The sequence below is a fragment of the Oculina patagonica genome, chromosome 12, assembly GCF_052425735.1.
Source record: "Oculina patagonica isolate OP01 chromosome 12, crgOcupat, whole genome shotgun sequence".
In the NCBI taxonomy this organism is placed as follows: domain Eukaryota; kingdom Metazoa; phylum Cnidaria; class Anthozoa; order Scleractinia; family Oculinidae; genus Oculina; species Oculina patagonica.
In genome coordinates, this window is record NC_135769.1 from 24,941,164 (window position 1) to 24,961,221 (window position 20,058).

At 39.1% G+C, this 20,058-nt stretch overlaps 1 protein-coding gene and 1 pseudogene across 1 annotated transcript; both read left to right on the plus strand.

The window, feature by feature from the left end:
* Positions 1 to 6,865: 6,865 nt before the first annotated feature.
* LOC144633863 (uncharacterized) lies at positions 6,866 to 14,752 on the plus strand. Its single transcript, XM_078492762.1, has 5 exons — positions 6,866 to 6,935; positions 7,952 to 8,010; positions 10,492 to 10,810; positions 12,293 to 12,386; positions 13,640 to 14,752. The coding sequence occupies exons 3-5, from the start codon at positions 10,495 to 10,497 to the stop codon at positions 13,695 to 13,697; spliced, it is 468 nt and encodes a 155-aa protein (XP_078348888.1). The 5' UTR covers positions 6,866 to 6,935; positions 7,952 to 8,010; positions 10,492 to 10,494; the 3' UTR covers positions 13,698 to 14,752.
* Positions 14,753 to 17,944: 3,192 nt separating this feature from the next.
* Positions 17,945 to 20,058, plus strand: LOC144632195 (BTB/POZ domain-containing protein 6-like; annotated as a pseudogene).

Genomic DNA, 20,058 nt, shown 5'->3' on the forward strand with positions numbered 1-20,058 from the left:
CAAACAACGAACCCTCTTTGAGCGGTTGCCGAAATAAAAGGTTGGTCACGTCATTCCCGCCTTTTTCTTTAATGACGTTAGATTCGAAGGCTTGGTCACCAAAGTACACCACCTTTTCACACCGAGGGCCACAGCGAGGCATCGTAGATATGTCACCTAATGCTACCCTTATTCATTTAAGCAAATATTCCATTAGACTGCATTTTGCATTTGTTCTTTAGTTAGAAGACTAGATCGATTCTAAACATCTCGTGACATACTTTGCTGCTGTTTTGAAGTCTTCAAAATTGTTCTGTATCATAATTAGCTATTTAGCTATCATTGGCCTATCAAATTGCAATCACGAACGATCAAACATGCACACAACCTTAATATTGCTGATCACAGTAGGAGAAAGCTTTCTTTGTTTTCTTATTCGTATCGCCTTGATGTTATTATTACATTTTTTTACAATCAAAGTCGTCTAACAGTAGTAGAACAACAGCAACTTCATTTTGTGCGATAAGCAAACCAGTCCTGTTGCGTGACTTGGCGACATGAAAGCTTGTCATACAATTGTCTAAGTGCCTCAACTTGAACCCAAACCGTTGACAAAAGAGCGGGCCCAAAAGCGGGTCCACGATTTTTATTCGTAGGTAAAACTCTAATGCTAAGATTGGATTTCAGTTCGCGAAGTTCTTCTCGCTCTTGCTTTGTGAAGTTGTTCCTCCAATGTGGTTTACTGACCACAAATTGTTCCCAGGCGCATGTAAATTTAGATTATTTTTTATCAAATATTGACAAAGTTATGAACGGCCCTCCCCCGTCTGAGTAAGGTCTAGGTTATCCAGCAAAAATGAAACTGTTCAGTTTCATCCCTTTACTATGTATAATGAAAAAGTATATTAAACATGACTTATTGTGTTGTACGTGACATCTTTCTCATTACTCTTCTCAGCTTTACTGACACCAATGCATGCTTGTCAGCTAGGTTTTATTCGGCATTTCCTTTATTATTTGGGTAAGGTCTATTTCAGTATATCGGTCTGCAGCACATCAAATAATCTTACATAAGTGTCTTTCTTGAACATTGCCCGGCACAAGAAGTAATTGGCATTTCGTGTAATTTCACAACTATTTCGCGTTGGCATACACGATTCTGTGTTAAATTACATACTAGCGGTGTTAAACCCGTGCAAGGTTTTTGTTACCCGGTTGCAGTGTAAAAAAACACCAACAAGGTGTTGCACAGTGTTTCGATTACACCAGTTTGGTGTTTGTTAACACTGAATTAGTGTATTGTTATAATTACACCATGTTGGTGTTGTGGTAACACGGACATGGTGTAAATTTATACTACCCTCGGTGTTCTTTAACACCCTCACTTTTTCTGTGTATTTTTTCTCGAGATATAAATGGACTTCTGGCGGAAACAAACGAAATCAGGATTCACATATATCAAATAGCTATTAATGAGGTAAAAATGTAAGAAATCAACTTTTTAACTGCTGCCACTTAGTGCTCGGTTTTTTCTGAACGGTGATATTAAATAATATAGCTTTGAGTTCTCCACTGCACTCTCCCTTGTTGTTCGCCCAGTGATGGGTTTGAGGCTTTGTTGTGTCCATCCAATGACCAGTGGTGAGCACAATACTTGTAGCTGCTTCTTCACGTTAGAATCATTATCACTCTTTTTGTAGCGTACACTGCAAGCCAGCAATTGTTACTGTAATGTGCACTGCTATGTACTGGCACGAAGGGAATTAGATCCCTACCGAAGTATAAGGAACCGAACTAAGAAAATTTTTTCATACATTTCTTTTGCACTAGAAATCAATAGCAAAAGATACCTGTGTTTGCCAAGGGTAGTATATAAGCAACATGTATTAACTGTTGCAAATAAATTACCTTTAAAAGTTTGTATTATGAACTAGTGTGAGGTATTGACAAGGTTTCCACTACAATAAAGACGTTTCAATGAGTTCCAAAGAAGTCTCGTGGATTTTCTTCTGCGTTGTCATTGAATAAGGCGAAAGAATAAGTTCCGTGTACTTCTGGCATAGTGCAACGGATACCAGCTGCCAAGCCAGTGGCTCATCTAAGTTATTCATTTTTAAGCTCCGCAATGTCTCACATTGAACGTCACGTGATTGTTTAAACCAGGTATTTATTCACCCCATCAAGAGCAAAAGCTGCTAGCAGGGATGTTACTGAGGGCCTCCCAGGGTTTTTAGGGAACAAGGGTACATGACCATTAGATAATTGGGAGCAAGGGAACAAAAGGAAAATAAAGCTGAGAACACGGGAACAAAAGTGGATTTCTGTTAAGAGCCACCTTAAATGTTTGAAAATTAAGGTGGCTCTAAAACGGCTTCGTCGATTTTTTTTTTAACTGTGCAGAAAGTTCAATCAGTGCATCTTAACATGCTGATCAATGTTCAATAATAAAAAATGGGGGTAATCGTGCTCGTTTTTTAGTTATAAGCACTTAATAAAGCCAAAATTAAGCGTGTTTTGAACAAGTCGTACTGTTGCTATGGTGTTGCTACGTATTCACCAATCTAGCCTGCGAATACAGCCGCCTCTCATTCGCGTCCCGCAACGAAGAGCGAAACACGAAGACGTTTCGCTCTTCGTTGCGGACGCGAATGAGAGGCGGCTGTATTCGCAGGCTATCACCAATCACCATTGGGCATTTATTTGATACCATTATTGTAGCAGTACCCTGAGCAGTAACTAATAAAAATTTGTTTTACTGATCCGTCAAAGTATAAGAGCTTGAAAGTGCTGTAAACCAATACCAACCACCTTAATAACATCAAATTTAACATAATCACAACACAGCGATCTATGTAAAAATGATTAAATGTCTACACTGATTTGACAAAACGTAGACTCCGCGAGAAAAAAATCGAGGGGGGGGGGGGGGGGCAACGTCTTGGAAGGTTGTGCCGGGTAGCTGAGTGGTAGAGCCAGCAGCCCTAGGGAGCCGAGGGTCAGGGGTTGAATTGCTGGCTTGCTAGGGGGGTGGGCATAGTGGAGTTTTTTTGTGTCTTTTTTATCAGACTTTGCCAGTCACAGGAAGGTCATGATAGCATTTTAATGATGATTGTCTTGTGTTTGTCAGTCAGCTGCAGCCCTGTGGCAGCTTGGCTGTCACCGGGGTTGACTAGGCACTCCTAGCCCCCCTGGTCTAGCCAGGGGACCTCAGGGGGAGGGAGGGTGGCTGTTGGTGAATTTCAAGCCTTTTTGTCAGCCGGCCGGGCACCTTTTGTTGAACAACCCTAACGTTGATCCTAACTGCAGAGATAGCTAACTTCTTGTCGTAAGCGGTCAGTTCTACTTACGACAAGTCTACGATGGAAAGTTTACTTGATAAGTAAGAATCCTGGTTTATGTAGGAGAGAGCAAATTTGTTACACAGACTGCTTTCGATTTTTACAGTCCCTCGAGGCATAATCATAAATTGGCGCTTTACAGTACACTAATCACAAAAAAGAGAATTCTTTTAGGGAAAGGTGGATTTGCTGTTTTGATAGTAGGTGCCAGTATTTATACCTAATCGTACCTTTTTGGTACGCTTCGGCTGCATATCAAGCGAGTTTGGTCGAGCCATGGTTCGTATTTTGGCGAGACGCAGTCGAGCCAAAATACCCAGGGTGAGACCAAACGAGCCTGATATGCTTCCGAAGCGTACCAAAAAGGTACGATTAGGTATTTACCGTACCCAAATTCAGCCAAAAATCCGGTTATATTTATCGCTCTGTTGAAGTCATGCTTGCAAGGTATAATAATAATAAATAATAAATAATTTACTTATATTGCGCAATTATCAAATTTAAAATTTAAATTCACAAGCTAAAAAAGATTAAAATGTATATGACTATAAAAAGAAATGTACAATTAAAAAGCTTTTAAAAATAAAAAGGTCTTGATGGCTTTCTTAAAACTTTGCAGAGATGGCATGTTTCTTATTTCACTTGGAAGATCGTTCCATAATTTAGGGGCGGCCACATGAAAAGAGCGATCCCCAAGCGTTGCGAGTGATTTACATTGGCTATAATTAAGGCGTAAACCATTGTTGGAACGCAGGTAATGTCTTCCAGCAGTTTCTCTAACGGTATGTACTTGTGTTGATTGACCTTGGTCTATAAATCTTTTACCAAGTTCCTCTTCTGCCTTTATCCCCACTCGTTTGTTTAGAGTTTCATTTTCTAAATTTTCAAAATCAAAATTAAGCGAGAATTGGAAATTCTGACTCAATTTTATCAGTCTGAATGTCTCAGTACTCGTCAGCAAACATCGCGCAGTTGGCTAGCGCGCTCAAGTTTAGTTTTGGCGGGAAAGTTTTTTTCTTTTTACGACCGCTAAACACCGCTTAATTTAAATTACGAAGTTCTGTTTTATTGGTAAAACCTCTTTTCAATTCATCGTACAGTAACACTACTTTACCTTAAAGTGCCCGTGATATGGTGGCATATCAGGTCAGTGACTTGATATCGTAGGATATCAGGACAGTAGATCGCGCTTCTGATTGGCTACTTGCGAATTTGGGTACGGTAAGATGCATTACCGTACCCAAATTCGCAAGTAGCCAATCAGAAGCGCGATCTACTGTCCTGATATCCTACGATATCAAGTCACTGACATGATATGCCGCCATATCACGATCACTTTGAAGTAAAGTATAACGTAGTGTTACTGTACGATGAATTGAAAAGAGGTTTTACCGGCAAATAAAACAGAGCTTCGTAGTTTAACTTTAGCGGTCGTAAAATGAGAAAAACTTTCGCGCCAAAACTAAACTTGAGCGCGCTCGCCAATTGCGCGATGTTTGCCGACGAGTACTGAGACATTCAGACTGAAAAAATGGAATCGGAATTTCCGAATTTTTGCTTAATTTTGATTTTGAAAATTTAGAGAACGGTACTCTAAACAAACGAGAGGATAAAAAGCAGAAGAGGAACTTGGTAAAAGTGTTCAGTGAAGACCAAGTCAGCACAATTTACAGTACGTACCTTGCAAGCATGGCTTCAACAGACAGATAAATACAATCGGATTTTTGGCTGAATTTGGATACGGTAAATACCTAATCGTACCTTTTTGGTACGCTTCGGCTGCATATCAGGCTCGTTTGGTCTCGCCATGGGTATTTTGGCTCGACTGCGTCTCGCCAAAATACGAACCATGGCTCGACCAAACTCGCCTGATATGCAGCCGAAGCGTACCAAAAAGGTACGATTAGGTATAAAAATCTGTCCAGAATTGTCTAGTGTGGGAACAGTTATAAAAGAAATGACGAGGTTTCTGACTCAGTTTTACAAAACGTACACAAATCATCGCTTCTGTAACCAATTTTAAGTAATTTAGTATTCGTGTAAAAAATAGAGTTTATAACTTTATATTGGAAAGCTTTAACATAAGATTCAAGTGCAACAGAATGTGGTAATAGGAAGATTTAATTGATTTGGTCGATTGTGAAATCAAAATCCCTCTGCAATTTGAAGGTGATATTGGGAGGTTAAGCCTTTCTGGAAACAAGTAGAGAATAATAAAGATAAGATGTTCTACATGACACGAGCATGGGACAAAGAAAAATTCTGAGTCCCCGACGGGAATCGAACCCATGGCCTCCCAGATACCGGTTGGGCGCTCTAACCAACTGAGCTACGAGAGACTCGTTGGGAGCTGGGCCATTTTACTAGGTTGATATGTGACACGCGTCCTGCATACTGCTAGGATCAGCACTGTCGAATTCTTCAAGTTTTGTAGTAAATAATAAGAGAGAATAGTAATCTTTTGATCTTTTTTGTTTAATATCGAATATGTTATTCTCAAAAGTAAAAGAGGGAGCGGGCTCAGCGCGTTTGCTCACGATAGAAAGTTTACTTGATAAGTATGAATCCTGGTTTACGTAGGAGAGAGCAAATTCGTACAGACTGCTTTCGATTTTTACAGCCCCTCGAGGCATAATTATAAATTGGCGCTTTACAGTACACTAATCACAAAAAAGAGAATTCTAGCTAAACACCCAGCTGAGAAGCCGGCTTTTCGGCTTTCTCAACTTTACGCCCTCTTTTGTGATTCCTGTCCAAAACCCAATCAACCCTAAACCACTAGCTGAGAGTCACAAGCTCTGGAATGTTATTAACTTCCAAAGTTGTCTCGGTCCATTAGTGTTATTGGAATATAGTAGAAACTCAACCTTGTTCTATTGAAAATCCGCGCTGTTTTTTATTCGCTGATAGAAAACAATCGCGCACTCGTTGCTCCTTTAAAGATCGATTTTTCTTCATTTTTGGCTTATAAGAACGTAAAATTGTAGGTTTTTGGACTGCAGTCCTTTAAAGCTGATTTCCAGTCCGTACTGCGCAGACTCGGGGTTTGTTTTCGTTTTTGTTTTGAATTCGTTGAAACGTTACACTTCGTTGACAGCATACATGAAGGTTTTTAGTCCGCCATTACAGTTCGCATCGTTCAAGAATTTCCGATGAGCTGAAACGTCGGTTTGAAATAGCGTCAAGGTTCTTCTACTTGTTATTATTTGTTCTGCAAGGATATCTGGCGTTAATAATGAAGAAACAGGTAAGTTTGTCACGTAATTTTTAGTTTTGCTTTGTTTGTGAGGCTCACATAAACATTGCAGCCGAGATTGCGCAGTACGGACTGTAATTCATCTTTAAGTGTTTCTACTAAAACAATTAGACTACTCGCCCTCGTTATCTATAAACAATAGTCAACTCGGCCGCGCCTCGTTGACTATTCATTCCATAGAAGACTCGAATTGTTAAATATCAATCCTTTAACCAATAGGAACCGAGACCCCATTAAGGTCCATTAATAACAAAAATGCTTTAATGAAGAAATAAATTATTAGTTGGAGCAACCCTACTAACAGTTTGCTTCGAAAATTTACACAGTCCGTTTGAGATCTCTCGATCATCAGAGACTTTAAGGTGAGTTTTCATTTCCCTCAGTTCTAATGGTCTTGTTACATAGGATACTTTAGCTGCCTCTGTTCTTTAATTGGCCTTATCGTAAAATCCTTTATCACTGGCCGCGAACAGTTTGGCTGATTAGGGTCAACAAAATGCAAAATTGCTCAGTGCTAGTGAAATCACTGACTTCAAGCTCGCCCACAAACATTTCCGTTTTCATGGATTCCTCTTACGATATATGCCTACATCTTCTTTTAAAATCAATTCAAAACGTGAGTTGCAGTATTGATGGCGTTTTTTGGCGAGTGAAATGACTTACGTATCAGTACGTGCCACTTTACGCGCTGTTGCAGCGGTTTACCATATCGCGTACTCGATCAATGATAAAAGAAGTTAAAATTTGAAAAACAACTGTTATTAAATTAAGTACATTCACCATGTCCAATCCTCTTTATTTCTCTGCAAATCTGTATTTTGGCAGTATCTAAAGTCTCGCGTGTAGAAGTTTGCCCTTGTTTAAAGTTTCCTCCTTGAACAGAAATTTCAACTGTTCTTTTTTTCCATCACCTTCATTTCGAGTCAATTTAGAAATCGAGCTTGCACGATTTTAGTAAAAAATGTGACCGTCTGGTTTATTAAAGATAGAGAAAACTCGTCCAGCCTACAACCCCAGTCAAGGGATAATCATAAAATGGCCGCAAAGTTCTAAAAACACAAAAGACAGAACGCACTAGAACTTACGGTTGTTGTGCTTTATTCCGAGAATAACAACGATAATCGATCTTTTGACACAAGATCTTTCATCGTGCTCAAAGACGGCGCTTTACAGGCGAGCAACCAAGCACAAAAGAGAGAATTCTGAACACACTAGAAATCGGCTTTCTTTCGCAAATCTACGCCCTCTGTTGTTTTTTATGACGTAAACCCAATCAACCCTGACTCACTGAGGGTCACTAATGAACTTTCAATTCAAAGCTGTTTCTTTCAATTAGTGTATGCTAATAAAAGGCTATTTCTTAACATCACTTCGATAGTTCCGTGGTCAAGCTGACAAAAACTACAGAGTTGATTTCCTTAATTTCTTCCGCAAAGGGTAAGTAAGACCCGGTTCAGACGCCGATCTTTTCATGAGCCGAACCTAATTCCTTGAATTAAGTACATGAAAAGATCGGCGTCTGAATCAAATTAGAACGGCTATTTCAATTTGGATCGGCTCACCCGTTCTTCCCGCCTGGCTTGGCCGAGAATCTCACCTGTGGAACGCCTTTGGAACAGCTTTGATTCAGACGCCGTACTTTTTATGTGCCGATCCTAATTCATAAATTATTATAATGTATTTGACTGGTTTTATTGGAACTGCATTAGGACCGGCCTCGGAACGGCCAAAAAGTATGGCGTCTGAATCAAGAGGCGTACTTTTGTCAATTTGGGTCGGTCCAAATTCGAATTGAGTTCGGCTCATAAAAAGTTCGGCGTCTGAACCGGGCCTAAGTTTCGTATCGGTCGTGATACATAAGTTCATTCATAATAGTTATTTACTCTCTTAAGGTGGCGGTTTTAGGCATATTTTTCAGTCCTTATACTTTGATAGGTCATTAATACAATTCTACTTCATTACTACAAGTCCCTATTACACTTATCATGGGTATGAAACAAATGCTCAATCATTCGTCGACAAGTTGTGATCATTTTCTTGACATTATTGGTTACCATAGCAATAGTATAACGTGTTAAAAGCAACCTGAGTTGTGGAGCGCTTTCCATTCCACCAAGAAAGTGGCGAATGGAACAACATTTCAAGGTTAACTGCACGGAATGCAAAACAAAATTTCCACAAGGTAGTGCGTGTAATATGGAAATTTCCACAGTGTGACAGTATTTGAATAATGCACTGTGCCAGGTTTGCTGCACAAATAACTCGATATGTTTGCAATTAAAAAATGATTCTAAGCACTGATAAACCGCAATGACTGTCATCGTCGCCACAACAACAGGGATCTTTCAAAAGGCACACAAGCAACGAAAACGTTTAATGAGCAACATGGCGTAGCCTGCGCGTGCATTATAAATGTCTTCACATTTCATTGCTGCCGACTGCAAAACAATAATCGAAGAAACAAAAAAAAAAACAACCGAGTTAACCACGATGCCTTTATTTAATTTTTATTTGGAGTTCCAAGAACGCTTTCTTAACACATGAATTCTCGGCCGAAGGCACTTAGGCTGAGTGTAAAATGGCGGCGTTTTCCAAAATTTCTGGAAAAGAGGTTATTCTCGCAAGGTAGACCCAAATTTTTGAAAACAATTTCCTGGAAATTTCAGTTCCAATCGATTTTGCTTCTGTAATTTCCGGTATTTTCGGTTGAATGGTTTGCATTTCGAAATGTCAACACTTTATGGATTTTCTAGAAAAGTTCCCAGGAAATTTCTGTACCATTCGCTCTTGTTTCGAAATTTCCGGAATTTTTGGGTGAATGGAAAGCGCCCTTAGCTTTCAGTGCTAATAACTCGAAAATGAAGTCAGTTACCCCATTTTTTATTGTTGAATTATGATCAACATGTTATGATACAACTTTTGTTGCAGAGCCACCTTAAATTTTCAAAATATTAAGAAGGCTCTAAACCGCTCTGACAGAATTTCTTTAAACTTTGCTAACAGTTGAATCATGACATGCTAATCATAACTCAACAATAAAAATTGGGGTCACCAAGCTCATTTTCGAGTTATTAGCACCGCAAGCTAAAAGTAAGGTTTTTTTAACAGGTTATATTGTTCCTATGGTAAACACTCGTGTCACGAAAATGATCACAACTTATTGACTAATGATAGGGCATTTACTCTTCATACCATTTCTGTAATAGTAGTTGATAAAGTGTTTGTGTACTGATCTATCAAAGTATAAGGTCTGCAAATTATATTATTGAAAACGAAAATAGTTCTAAATGGGTCAAGTCAAATTAAAATTATATTCTTTAAAGTCGCGGGGGACACCTTAGACTCACCATTATGCATTTATTTAAAGCGTAAGCACAAAGTGCAACGACTGGCATCTATAACTTTACGAGATATTCATGACTGGATAAAAACTAAAAGAAACCTGTCTCTGATATTTTGACCAATTCAAAACAACACTTAGGACACTATAAAAAATTCTCAAATAAAAGGCGTTCCACTGGAATCGGACGCATGTCTTCCTGCTCCCCCGTACTCACCCTTCCTACGCAGGATTTTTCACTCGGAGGAGAGGGGGGGGGGGGGGGAGGGTTCAATTTCCTCCTCTCACCGGACCCACCCCTGTCCCACTCCTACCCCCGACCCACCCTTCACTTCAAGACCCCCCCCAAAAAATCGTTAACACATTTTTAGCATTTTCCACCAGACATTATCTAAAGAGGATTGTTATTATAAGGATCTTCTTCTTCTTTTAAAATGGTGCACACAAAAAGAAATAAGGAAATGACCAATCGCATGAAACATCCTTTCAGATAACTGTGAGCTTTTTGCTCAGGTAATACTCTTTGACTTAGTCCTTACTCCATTGCTGTTCATTTATATATGGCTGTTCTCTCACAGATCATGACTCGCTGGATTATCTTGGTGGTCTTCTTCTTTGTTGGATTGATGTCAGTAACTCTGGCTTCTGAAGTGACCCCAGACAACATCGACGACGATGAAAACGAAATAAGCAAACGCTGGTTCTTTAACAATAATAACAACAATAACAACAACAACAACAACAACAACAACAACAATAATAACAACAATAACAACAACAATAACAACAACAACAATAATAACAACAATAATAACAACAACAACAACAACAACAACTACGGGTGGCTGAATGTCGTTGATTGGCCAGGGAACTATCTTCGTTTCGCATGCCCAAATGGTAATAACAGATATTAAGTACAGTAAAAACCCACGAATAAGAACCTATTGTTTTTCAGGTTAGCCTAAACAGGTTCTTACATTCTCTATTTTCCAATTGCCCATAATACACTTTGTTTGCCCCCCAAATTTTGCATAAACTATTGTTTTCAAATTCTTTTGGGAGGACTGCATATTTCCAAAACAATAGTTTATGCAAAATTTGGGGGGCAAACAAAGTGCATTATGGGCAATTGAAAAATAGCGAATAAAAGCTTATTAACACAACTTTAGGCTAATTGGGTTCTTAATAGTTTTTAATTTATAAGGAAAAATTCAATGTTATTAATGAGATTTTAGTGGTATTTGGCCTTTTTTTGTATAAAATTTGGAAAACACATAGTGTTTATGTAAATTTGAAGCACTAATCATATCATTAGTTTCCCAAAAGTAAACATTTTTAATACATTTTAGAAATTAAGAACCTGTTTACAAATTTAAGGCTAAATAGCTTCTTATAAAAATGGTATCTAATTTGCAAATTTTAGGTTCTTAAATGATAGGTTCTTACTCGCGGGTTTTTACTGTATTACTTTTTGTTGCGAAAACCAATGTTGATTAGCGATTGTTTCGATGAACTGTTTATTATTCTGAATCGTTTACGTCGTTGATGACCGCAACATGGCAGCAAGAGAAATTGTCCTTCCTGAATCTTGTTTAAGGATTGATTGCCCTGTCTTGTTCAATCAAAGGGTTTCTCCTTTTCCTAAACACTTTAATTTTCAAAATGTGTATACCAGGAAGGATGGTTTCACTAGCATATTCACTGGCAGAAACGCTTCCCGGGAGGGCTGCACTTCTTATTGTGGACTGTACGGGAAGGCTACGCCCACAAAGGGTTACCTTTTTAGTTCGTAGGTACAGTCAACTCTCGTTATACCGGACACGCCCGGGGCGTCGTTTGGTATCCGTTAAGCGAGAGTCCGTAATAGCGGGAGTCATTTCCAGTCAAACCTCTTTCGCTGGGGATCTGGATTTTGTCCGTAATAGCGAGTGTCCGCAATAGCGGGGTGTCCGCAAGGCGAGAGTTAACTGTACTGATAAAAGGGTTGGTATTGTACGAGACAAGAACGCAAAAAGATAGGAAAAACTGCCATCTAGGTATTTGAAGGATCGTTTAATATATTTTGAAGAGACGCACTAAATAGACCCACCGAGGTATATATAAGGGTTTTTTTTAAGTGAACAAATTAAGAAAAGTGATACGGAGTACCCCTTTTGTAGGTATATGAATGCTAGCTAAAGCTGGAAAGTGGCGCCATTTTCTATCGAACGTTTACCAAAGAATTACTTTTTCTGTTAAAAATGAAACATGAAAGGATAAGGATTTAGAGCTTGGGCAAAGCCTCCCATTATAAATAAAAAACATGTTGAGGCCCTGAAAACATTTGCAAACTGTACAGAATTATTGTTACCTCGCCTAAGGCTTTGATGTCTTTCCCAGGACAGTCCGTCAAGTCTATTACTACAGAATATGTTGGTGGAAGAGTTGTGTGGAAAGTTTTGTGTGATGACATAGGTCGTAAGACCTGTCGCAGGTATGATAACATTTACTTGAAAACATGAAAACATATTATGGATTTTTTTCAGTGTGTAACAAGGCAATCGAATACTCGAACAAATTATGCAAATTTAAGTGGTAGCTGAATACAAATCAGAGAGATTGGATCCAGAGAGGATATTATCTTGCGGCTGTCAAAAGTGTTTCCCCAGAAAATAAGTGAATCAGTGGCGGGCCAAGAGGAACAGCCCACGGGCCTTGCTTGGCCGCTCTCATACGAAATTCCTAATGACGGCCTGGGTACGAGGAAGGAAGATTGCATAAATAGGCCAATCTCGAGCCCAGAGTTCATCTAGTCGGTCAGCGGTATGTGTACCGGCGACCCTACCGCTGACCAACCGCTGACGGACCGCGGAGCCGGAAGACACTCTGGGCTAGGCCTTTCTCGATTATGCTAGTAAAACTGGCATTTAATGCTACTAGAAATTCTCGCATTAAGCCAAAAAAATGCTAAAATAATGCCTGATTTCTTTAACAAATGCCACTTGAATTCCAAAGAATGCTTTGTTTTATTTCAAACAAAACGTACAAACTCTTACATTATATGCTCATATCAACAACAGGTGATACTTAATAATTGTTTGTTTATAAAAAAAAATAAAAAAAATAAAAATTATTTAAAACACACACAAGTAACACAACACAAGTAAACAAGTAACACAACGCACAAACAGTCGAAACAGACAGAAAACAATCAAATTAAGTAATCAAAATTGTGAAACTTTAGGATTATTTATCCTTCTGAGTTCTGAGTGCTGAAATCTGGATCACAGTCATGAAAAATGACAGAAAATGCTAGCAATTCTTTTTCAAGAAAAAACGAAAAAAATGCTCGTTTTCCCAAAAAATGCCGAAAAAAAATGCTAGCATAATCGAGAAAGGCCTACTCTAAGCTCGAGATTGTAAATAGGCCAATTCCGATATATTAATATTCTTACTTGGCTTCGAGCCTTGGGGAATGAAACAAAAGAAATGATTAATTCATCCCTGAACCTCGACGTGATTTCTTTTTTTTTTCCCAAGCCTCGGATCCAAGTTAGAATTTTAATATATAGGAAATGGCCTATTCGCAAAAACAAATGGTCTTTGCGCCCTCTGTTCGCGCCTTAGCTTGCGCTTCTTTTGCCCCAATTATTTCACCTCCCGTTTCGATGAAAGTCACGCAGGCCACATACAAGCAAAAGCTGATGTAACTCAGTTTTCTAACATTATCTTTTTATTTTGTTTCAGAGCTCGTCGCTGGTATGTCAAAAATTGCAATCTGAAGAGTTCAAAGAAGAAGAATTAAGTGTACGATTGAACGCGACTAAGCGCACCAGTGCTGACCATACGATTAGTTTTGAACGGAAATATCTCCGTATCGCAAGGAGATAGAATTTAGAAGCAATGTGGGTAGACGTGATTTTAGATTCTGACTTAATTCAGCTCGGAAGTCATGGATCAGTGGTAATTTATTAGCAGCATAATTTAGCTTGGGCGCGGCTCTTTCGACAGCAACACAAGTTTAATTAAAAAAAAAAGGAGAACTCAACGTTTTGGTTGGAAAGCATGACACTGATATATATAATTAACCTCGTTAGCAAATCGTTTAAGCTTGATTGTTAATATTATAACCTGATCATTTTTATTACCGGTTTATTATTAGATCTTAACTGTACCGATGTAAATGTAACGTCAGGCATCATGAGCCTTGACAGTAGTCCTGAAATATCATTAAGAAAGCACTATAATTAACAGTTCAGACTAGGAGCCTCACATTCTAGTCCCCAGAGTCCACGTTCCTTCTGGTCTGCGCCATGAATTGAGACCTCTTTTCCCGATTTTTGAGCATGCCCAGAGTACTCGTTCTGTAATTTCAGCCAATCAGATATTTCAAAAATTGACAATGAGTCCGTGAACAAGTATTGTAATTTCAGCTAATCAGATTCAGATTTGACAATGAGTCCGTGAATCGCAGACTTCCGGTGTTGGAGCCGGCCAGAGCTCTCAATCCCTGGCGCAGACCAAAAGGATCATGGACTCTGGGGACGAGAATGGGAGCCTAAGTTTTACATGTGCGGGCAGTCATTGTGGCGCAGCCGTGTTTTAAAACATCGCTCATGGAAGACATGTGCAATTGGTCTAGTTGTTCTGTAGATGCTTAAAGGAGAGCAGTTAGAAATCTACAGTTCTATGCACCACAGATTGCAAGGTGTGTACTACCATGGTATTACGGCGGTTTGAAAACTACTCGCTTGCCTAAGATCACATTCAATGAACGTTTTCTTTAGGGCTCAAACCATTTGATCTCACTTTGTACATCCTGCGATAACAATAAAACGATATTTGAGTTCCAAAAGGCAATGTCGATTATGTTGTATATATCGATGCTTTCAGGTAGCCTTCAGTTCTCCTACAGCAATGACAAGCTTGATAACTCCTATCCCTCAAGATTGGAGCCATTTAAATGTGCTATTTAATTTATGTGAAGCTTTCATAAAAGCGACACAGTACAACGTAAAAAAAATGCGCAAAAGAAGTTCATTCAGCTGTTAGCATATGCCATCAAATAAGAGGGTCTCAATGGGGTTAACCATTAGCCGTAAAACGCCCGAATATTTAGCTGTTAGACGTAAAAATTGGATAATTTTAACCGTTAGCCGTAAAATATGTCAACCGTAAAAATCGGTCAGTAATTTTAAATAATAGAGAATAGTTCACTTCATCGTACCAGAATGGCCCTGAGACATAAATATGTTTTTCAATAATGTAAATTAATTTTTAACTTCAAAAAATAATGGAAAGTAGAAAAAATAAATTAAACGTTAGCCGTAAAAAAGCCAAAATTTTAAGCGTTAACCGTAAAAGCCACCACCCTCAAATAACTATGACTAATCAGTAACAAATTTAGGGCGAAAATTGTCTTGCCCCTTTACTCAGAGGATAGAGGCTGGTCCAAAAAGTTCTATACAACAGAATAACAGATTAGTAGAAGTTTTCAGCGTGACCTGTACTGTACATTCGCGTATCTTTCTTGTGATATTCAATATTTAACAACTGGGTTTTCAACAATAATCACGGAGCCTGAGGCGAATAATTGTTTTAGTATAATTTCAGAGGTGATTATCAAGAACTGCAAAATAACAATAGAAAACAACAAACACAAGTGCTCGCTTGCATACGTGTAAACCAGTTTAATTTCATCGATTGCAATTAGAATTTACTTATTGAGACCAAAGGGAAGCCTGCGTAGCAGGTGTCTGTGTACGTTTTTCAGCGCGTTTTAAAGAGTGCGTGATCGCGAGAAGGCTGTCTTTCCCGTTTCCCATACACGCGCTCGAAACTACGCGCCTGCTACGTAGGCTAACCAAAGGGTAAAACATGAATCGGCCGTGCCCGATTAATAAGGTACATCTTCTTTTCGAGTATTTCGCGCAGGAAAACCAAACTCTGCTGAAATAAAGTGGTCATGTTCCTGTGGACTGAAGCAAACTTTGATTCCAGTCAGACCAACAGAGAGCCTCTTTATGGGTACCCATGGTCTTTGTTTTCTTCGCAGTTATTTTGCAAATCTTCGGTTTTTTTAAGCAGATCTTCGTTTTATCTTCGTTCGGTTTTAGTTTTCGTGAAATGTGGTCAAATGCCAAAATTCAGAAATTCCAGATATTTTCCGTAGTGTTTACGAGTTCTGACAGTTTGACAGTTTTATAAAACTGTCAGAATTCGCGTGATCAAATTGAACACTGAGATATAAATATTTCGTGTTTAATTTGATCACGCGAATTCTGGTCAATTTCAGATCTTCGCTTCAATCTTGAGATCTTCGTTTTTTCCGCGGTGATCTTCGCTTCTTCGATTTGTTCTGAAATACCCATAGAGAGGCTCAACAGACCAAATGTCCTTTTAAGTTTCTAAACAGTTCATCAGCATTTCAACTTTCCTTGAGTCTAAACTTCCTTCCTGAAATGAAAATAAAGAAATAAAGATTGCTAAGGGATGTGATCACAGTGGCTTGCTAATCGTCTAATCCTTAGTATTTCCTTTGCTTCGCAGCAAAGGAAATAGGAGACTTTAGCAAGCATGCAGCAAGCTAGCGATCTTCCAGCAGCAAGGAGATTTGAAAATCGGCATGCACGTTTCGATGACAACTGCAAACAACAACTCAATACTATTTCAATTCATTTTCCAAAATTCTTCAATTTCTATCAATTCTGGGGGGAGGTGGCCGTGTTGCTTATCTAGATCTGAATTAATGTCCCGTGTCGCTGTTTTATCGCACTTCACGTCCCTGTCGGAAATTGAAAGGAAAATGGTTTGTCTTTGTCAGAATTTAAGTTCCACCGTTTCAGATGTCAATAAGACTTTTAAGCGGGGAAGGGGTAGGAGATTTTCGGAGGATCGTTCGAATGTTCCGTTTTTATAGCACAACAACAAGAGATTACTTCAGCCTCATTCTTGACCATTCTTGGTCTTCAAACGAATTAAAAATACACCAAACCGCTGTTCTTTGTCCCATGTTTTTCTGCCTTGATGTTGCTGTTGGAATTTTTGCCGAAAAGGGTTGTCTTTTGTCGCGAATTTATTTTATGTGTTGTCGCTACTCAAGTTTACCGGGCCATGAACTGTTACCCTGACCCTGGCTGGGAAGGCCTCATTTAGTATTTATTCTTGGTTTTTACGTGATGTCATCAAAATTCTAAAATCCAGAATGGCAAGACCCATGAGTTTTTATCCTTCTTTGGCTATTAGAAGTCCTTAATATATCTTTTTGAAGGTTTTATGCTCGATAGCATTGGCCGTCTTTTAGATAGAGTATTTTGAATTTCGGAGTTTCGCGCCACACGAGATCAAAGATGGCGCCATGAGGCTGTCACGTTCTCTTAAAAAAAATGCCTCATCCTGTGATTATTACCAATCTGAATAGTTGAGGTTTTTCGAGAAGGGTGATCTGACCGCTTTTTATAGCAGAATTTAATGCCATATGTTTTCGGCATTGATTTCCGGCCCCCATGTTGGAAACATATACTTAATTGACGCTCCCTATTAAAAAGGGTTTTTCAGCTCAAAAATAGCCAGCATAGCGTTTCCATACTGTGCTCTCTAAATTTGCGTGAAACATTTTGACGGATAACTCGAGTACGGAATAACGTACTGACCTGAGACTTGGACAATAAGTTTATACAGTAGTTTTTTACAACCTGTAATATTCTTGATTTTTTGGACTAAATAAATAGTTTTGGATATATTTTTTCGCGGCGTGACAGTGGCGTGACAGTGAAAACCACCTATAGCCTTTAGCAAGTACACCAGGTTTGAAGAAAACGTGTGCATGCAAGGATTTTTCTTCTTTTTGCAGTAGTTTTTGACAGCTATTCCGCCTAGTTAAGATGCGCGAATTTGAGCGAGTTTTCAGATGCGTATATCGATCTGATTGCTTTTTTCATGACAAAGGATACGGGTCACGCAGTTGTGTGACACTTTGGACAGTCACTTGTTCAGCGGTTTTCGATGAGACAGTAGTCGACTAGCGGGTCCTTCGATGGTAACATTGCTGTATCGAATAAAACTGGGAAGATACCAAGAGAACAACGATGATGGCTGCTGTTGAAGAGAACTGGCAGACGAAACAATCAACTATCCTAGAGAGAACCACGTTTATTTTCAACAACGAGTTATTAAGCGATGTGAAATTTGTTGTTCCAGTGTCGACTGGAGGTAGTGAAAGCAAGAAGGTGATTCCAGCTCACAAGTTTGTCCTCGCAATCGGCAGTCCTGTGTTCTTTGCCATGTTCTACGGTCAAATGGCGGAGACTACTGACTCTATTGAACTGCCTGACTGTGACTACGCGAGTCTGTTGGAATTGTTTCGTTTCCTGTACAGCGACGAAGTGAATTTGACCGGAAGTAATGTGATGCAAGTGCTGTACTTGGCGAACAAATATATGGTGCCTTCACTCGTTGGGAAATGTACCGAATACTTGTCAGACAACTTGAAAGCATCAAACGTGTTTTGCATTCTGCCGCACGCTCAGAAATTTGAAGAGAAAGATTTGGAAGATCGATGCTGGGAAGTGATTGAGATGCAAACCAAACAAGCCATTTCGTCAGATGAATTTGTTACACTTGAGCGATCCCTTGTCGAGTCTGTTGTGAAGAGAGAAAAGTTGAACGTGAAGGAAGTGGAACTGTTTAAAGCTGTTGATCGCTGGGCCACAAAAGAATGTAAAAGGCAAGGAATAACTCCAGACGGCGTTGTGAAAAGACGCATCTTGGGAGAAGAAGTAATTAAAGCGATAAGGTTTCCATTGATGTCGGAGAAAGAGTTTGTCTTGTATATATTTGATTGTAATATTCTCACCTTCAAAGAGCTAAGTGACATGATGAAACACTACAATCAGGGGCGTAGCCAGCCTATAGGCCCGTAGGCCCGGGCCTACAAATTTTTCGACCCTCTCGTATTTTTAAAATGTATGATAGCAAAAATTCAGACTGAAACGCTTTGAAGATGAAATAGAAAGCAATTTGTAACGTATCTTATTATTATATATTTTGCAACTACCCTTTCGCGATGAGATCAAGGCTCTGTCATCTAGCAAGTGCAAATTTGGGAGCCTTCTAGACTTGCCAGATGATAGACAAACGCACAATTGCATGAGTGAAAACTGCAGCTATTCCATCCTATGAAATGTTACAATTTAGGTGCTCTGAAATACACATAACATCAGCAGAAAGTGAAGGAGAAAGTATTTTCGAGAGTCTTAATCCAAAAAAAATCTCCCTGGCGAACCTCCAATGCTTGCGCCCTAACCTCCTCGAAACGCAGCCCTTACGGACCGATTGACCAGGCCTACGACTCCTTAAAAAGCTGGCTACGCCCCTGACAATCATGTTTTAAAATCCACTTTAACATTCACAAAAACTCCTAGAATTGCATCTTTCCATCGATGCTACAGATTTGCAAAGTGTTCTCCCCAAAATACGTATTGAGTAAACCTGACTGTATTAGTTTTACTGTCAACAAGCCTATCAAGTTACTTGGAGTTCAGCATTATGGTTTTGAAGGTGGAAAGTTCACAGTTTCTACAGAACTAAAAGACATCACCAACGATTCTTCTCTTGTAAAACAATCGGGAACCTACTTTTCAGAAGAACACCATATAAATGAATATCATGGCTTTGATGTATTTTTTAATCGTCCAGTTTGCTTAGAGGAAAATAAGAAGTACAAGTTAGTGTCGGTTATCAAGGGTCCTGTGTCATGGAGCGGAAAACAAGGGCAAAAAACTGTTGAATGCGAAGGAGTACAATTTAATTTTACTGACTTTTTAAGTTCTTTAGGCGGCCAGTTTCCAGCTTTTGTTTTTAGCTTAACAATCCCTAACAATGCTTGTTTTGTTTTAGTTCTTGGAAAGTTCAAATTTAGTCCTGTTATTTTTCTTGTGCTTGAAAAGCCAGCCCCGCTGTATTATACTCGTCCAAACGGCTGGTCAAGCGTTTTCCTAGTTTTAAAAGAGTAATACGCTCATTAATGGAAATTTGTTTAACGTCTCTTCAAATGAAGTGCACCAAATGTGACCCCAGGCCTGCGAACGTGAGACTCCGCTTTGCGTTCGCTGCGTAGCTTGTCAAGTAAGTTAAACGAATTTACAAATAAAACCAGAATAAATGTT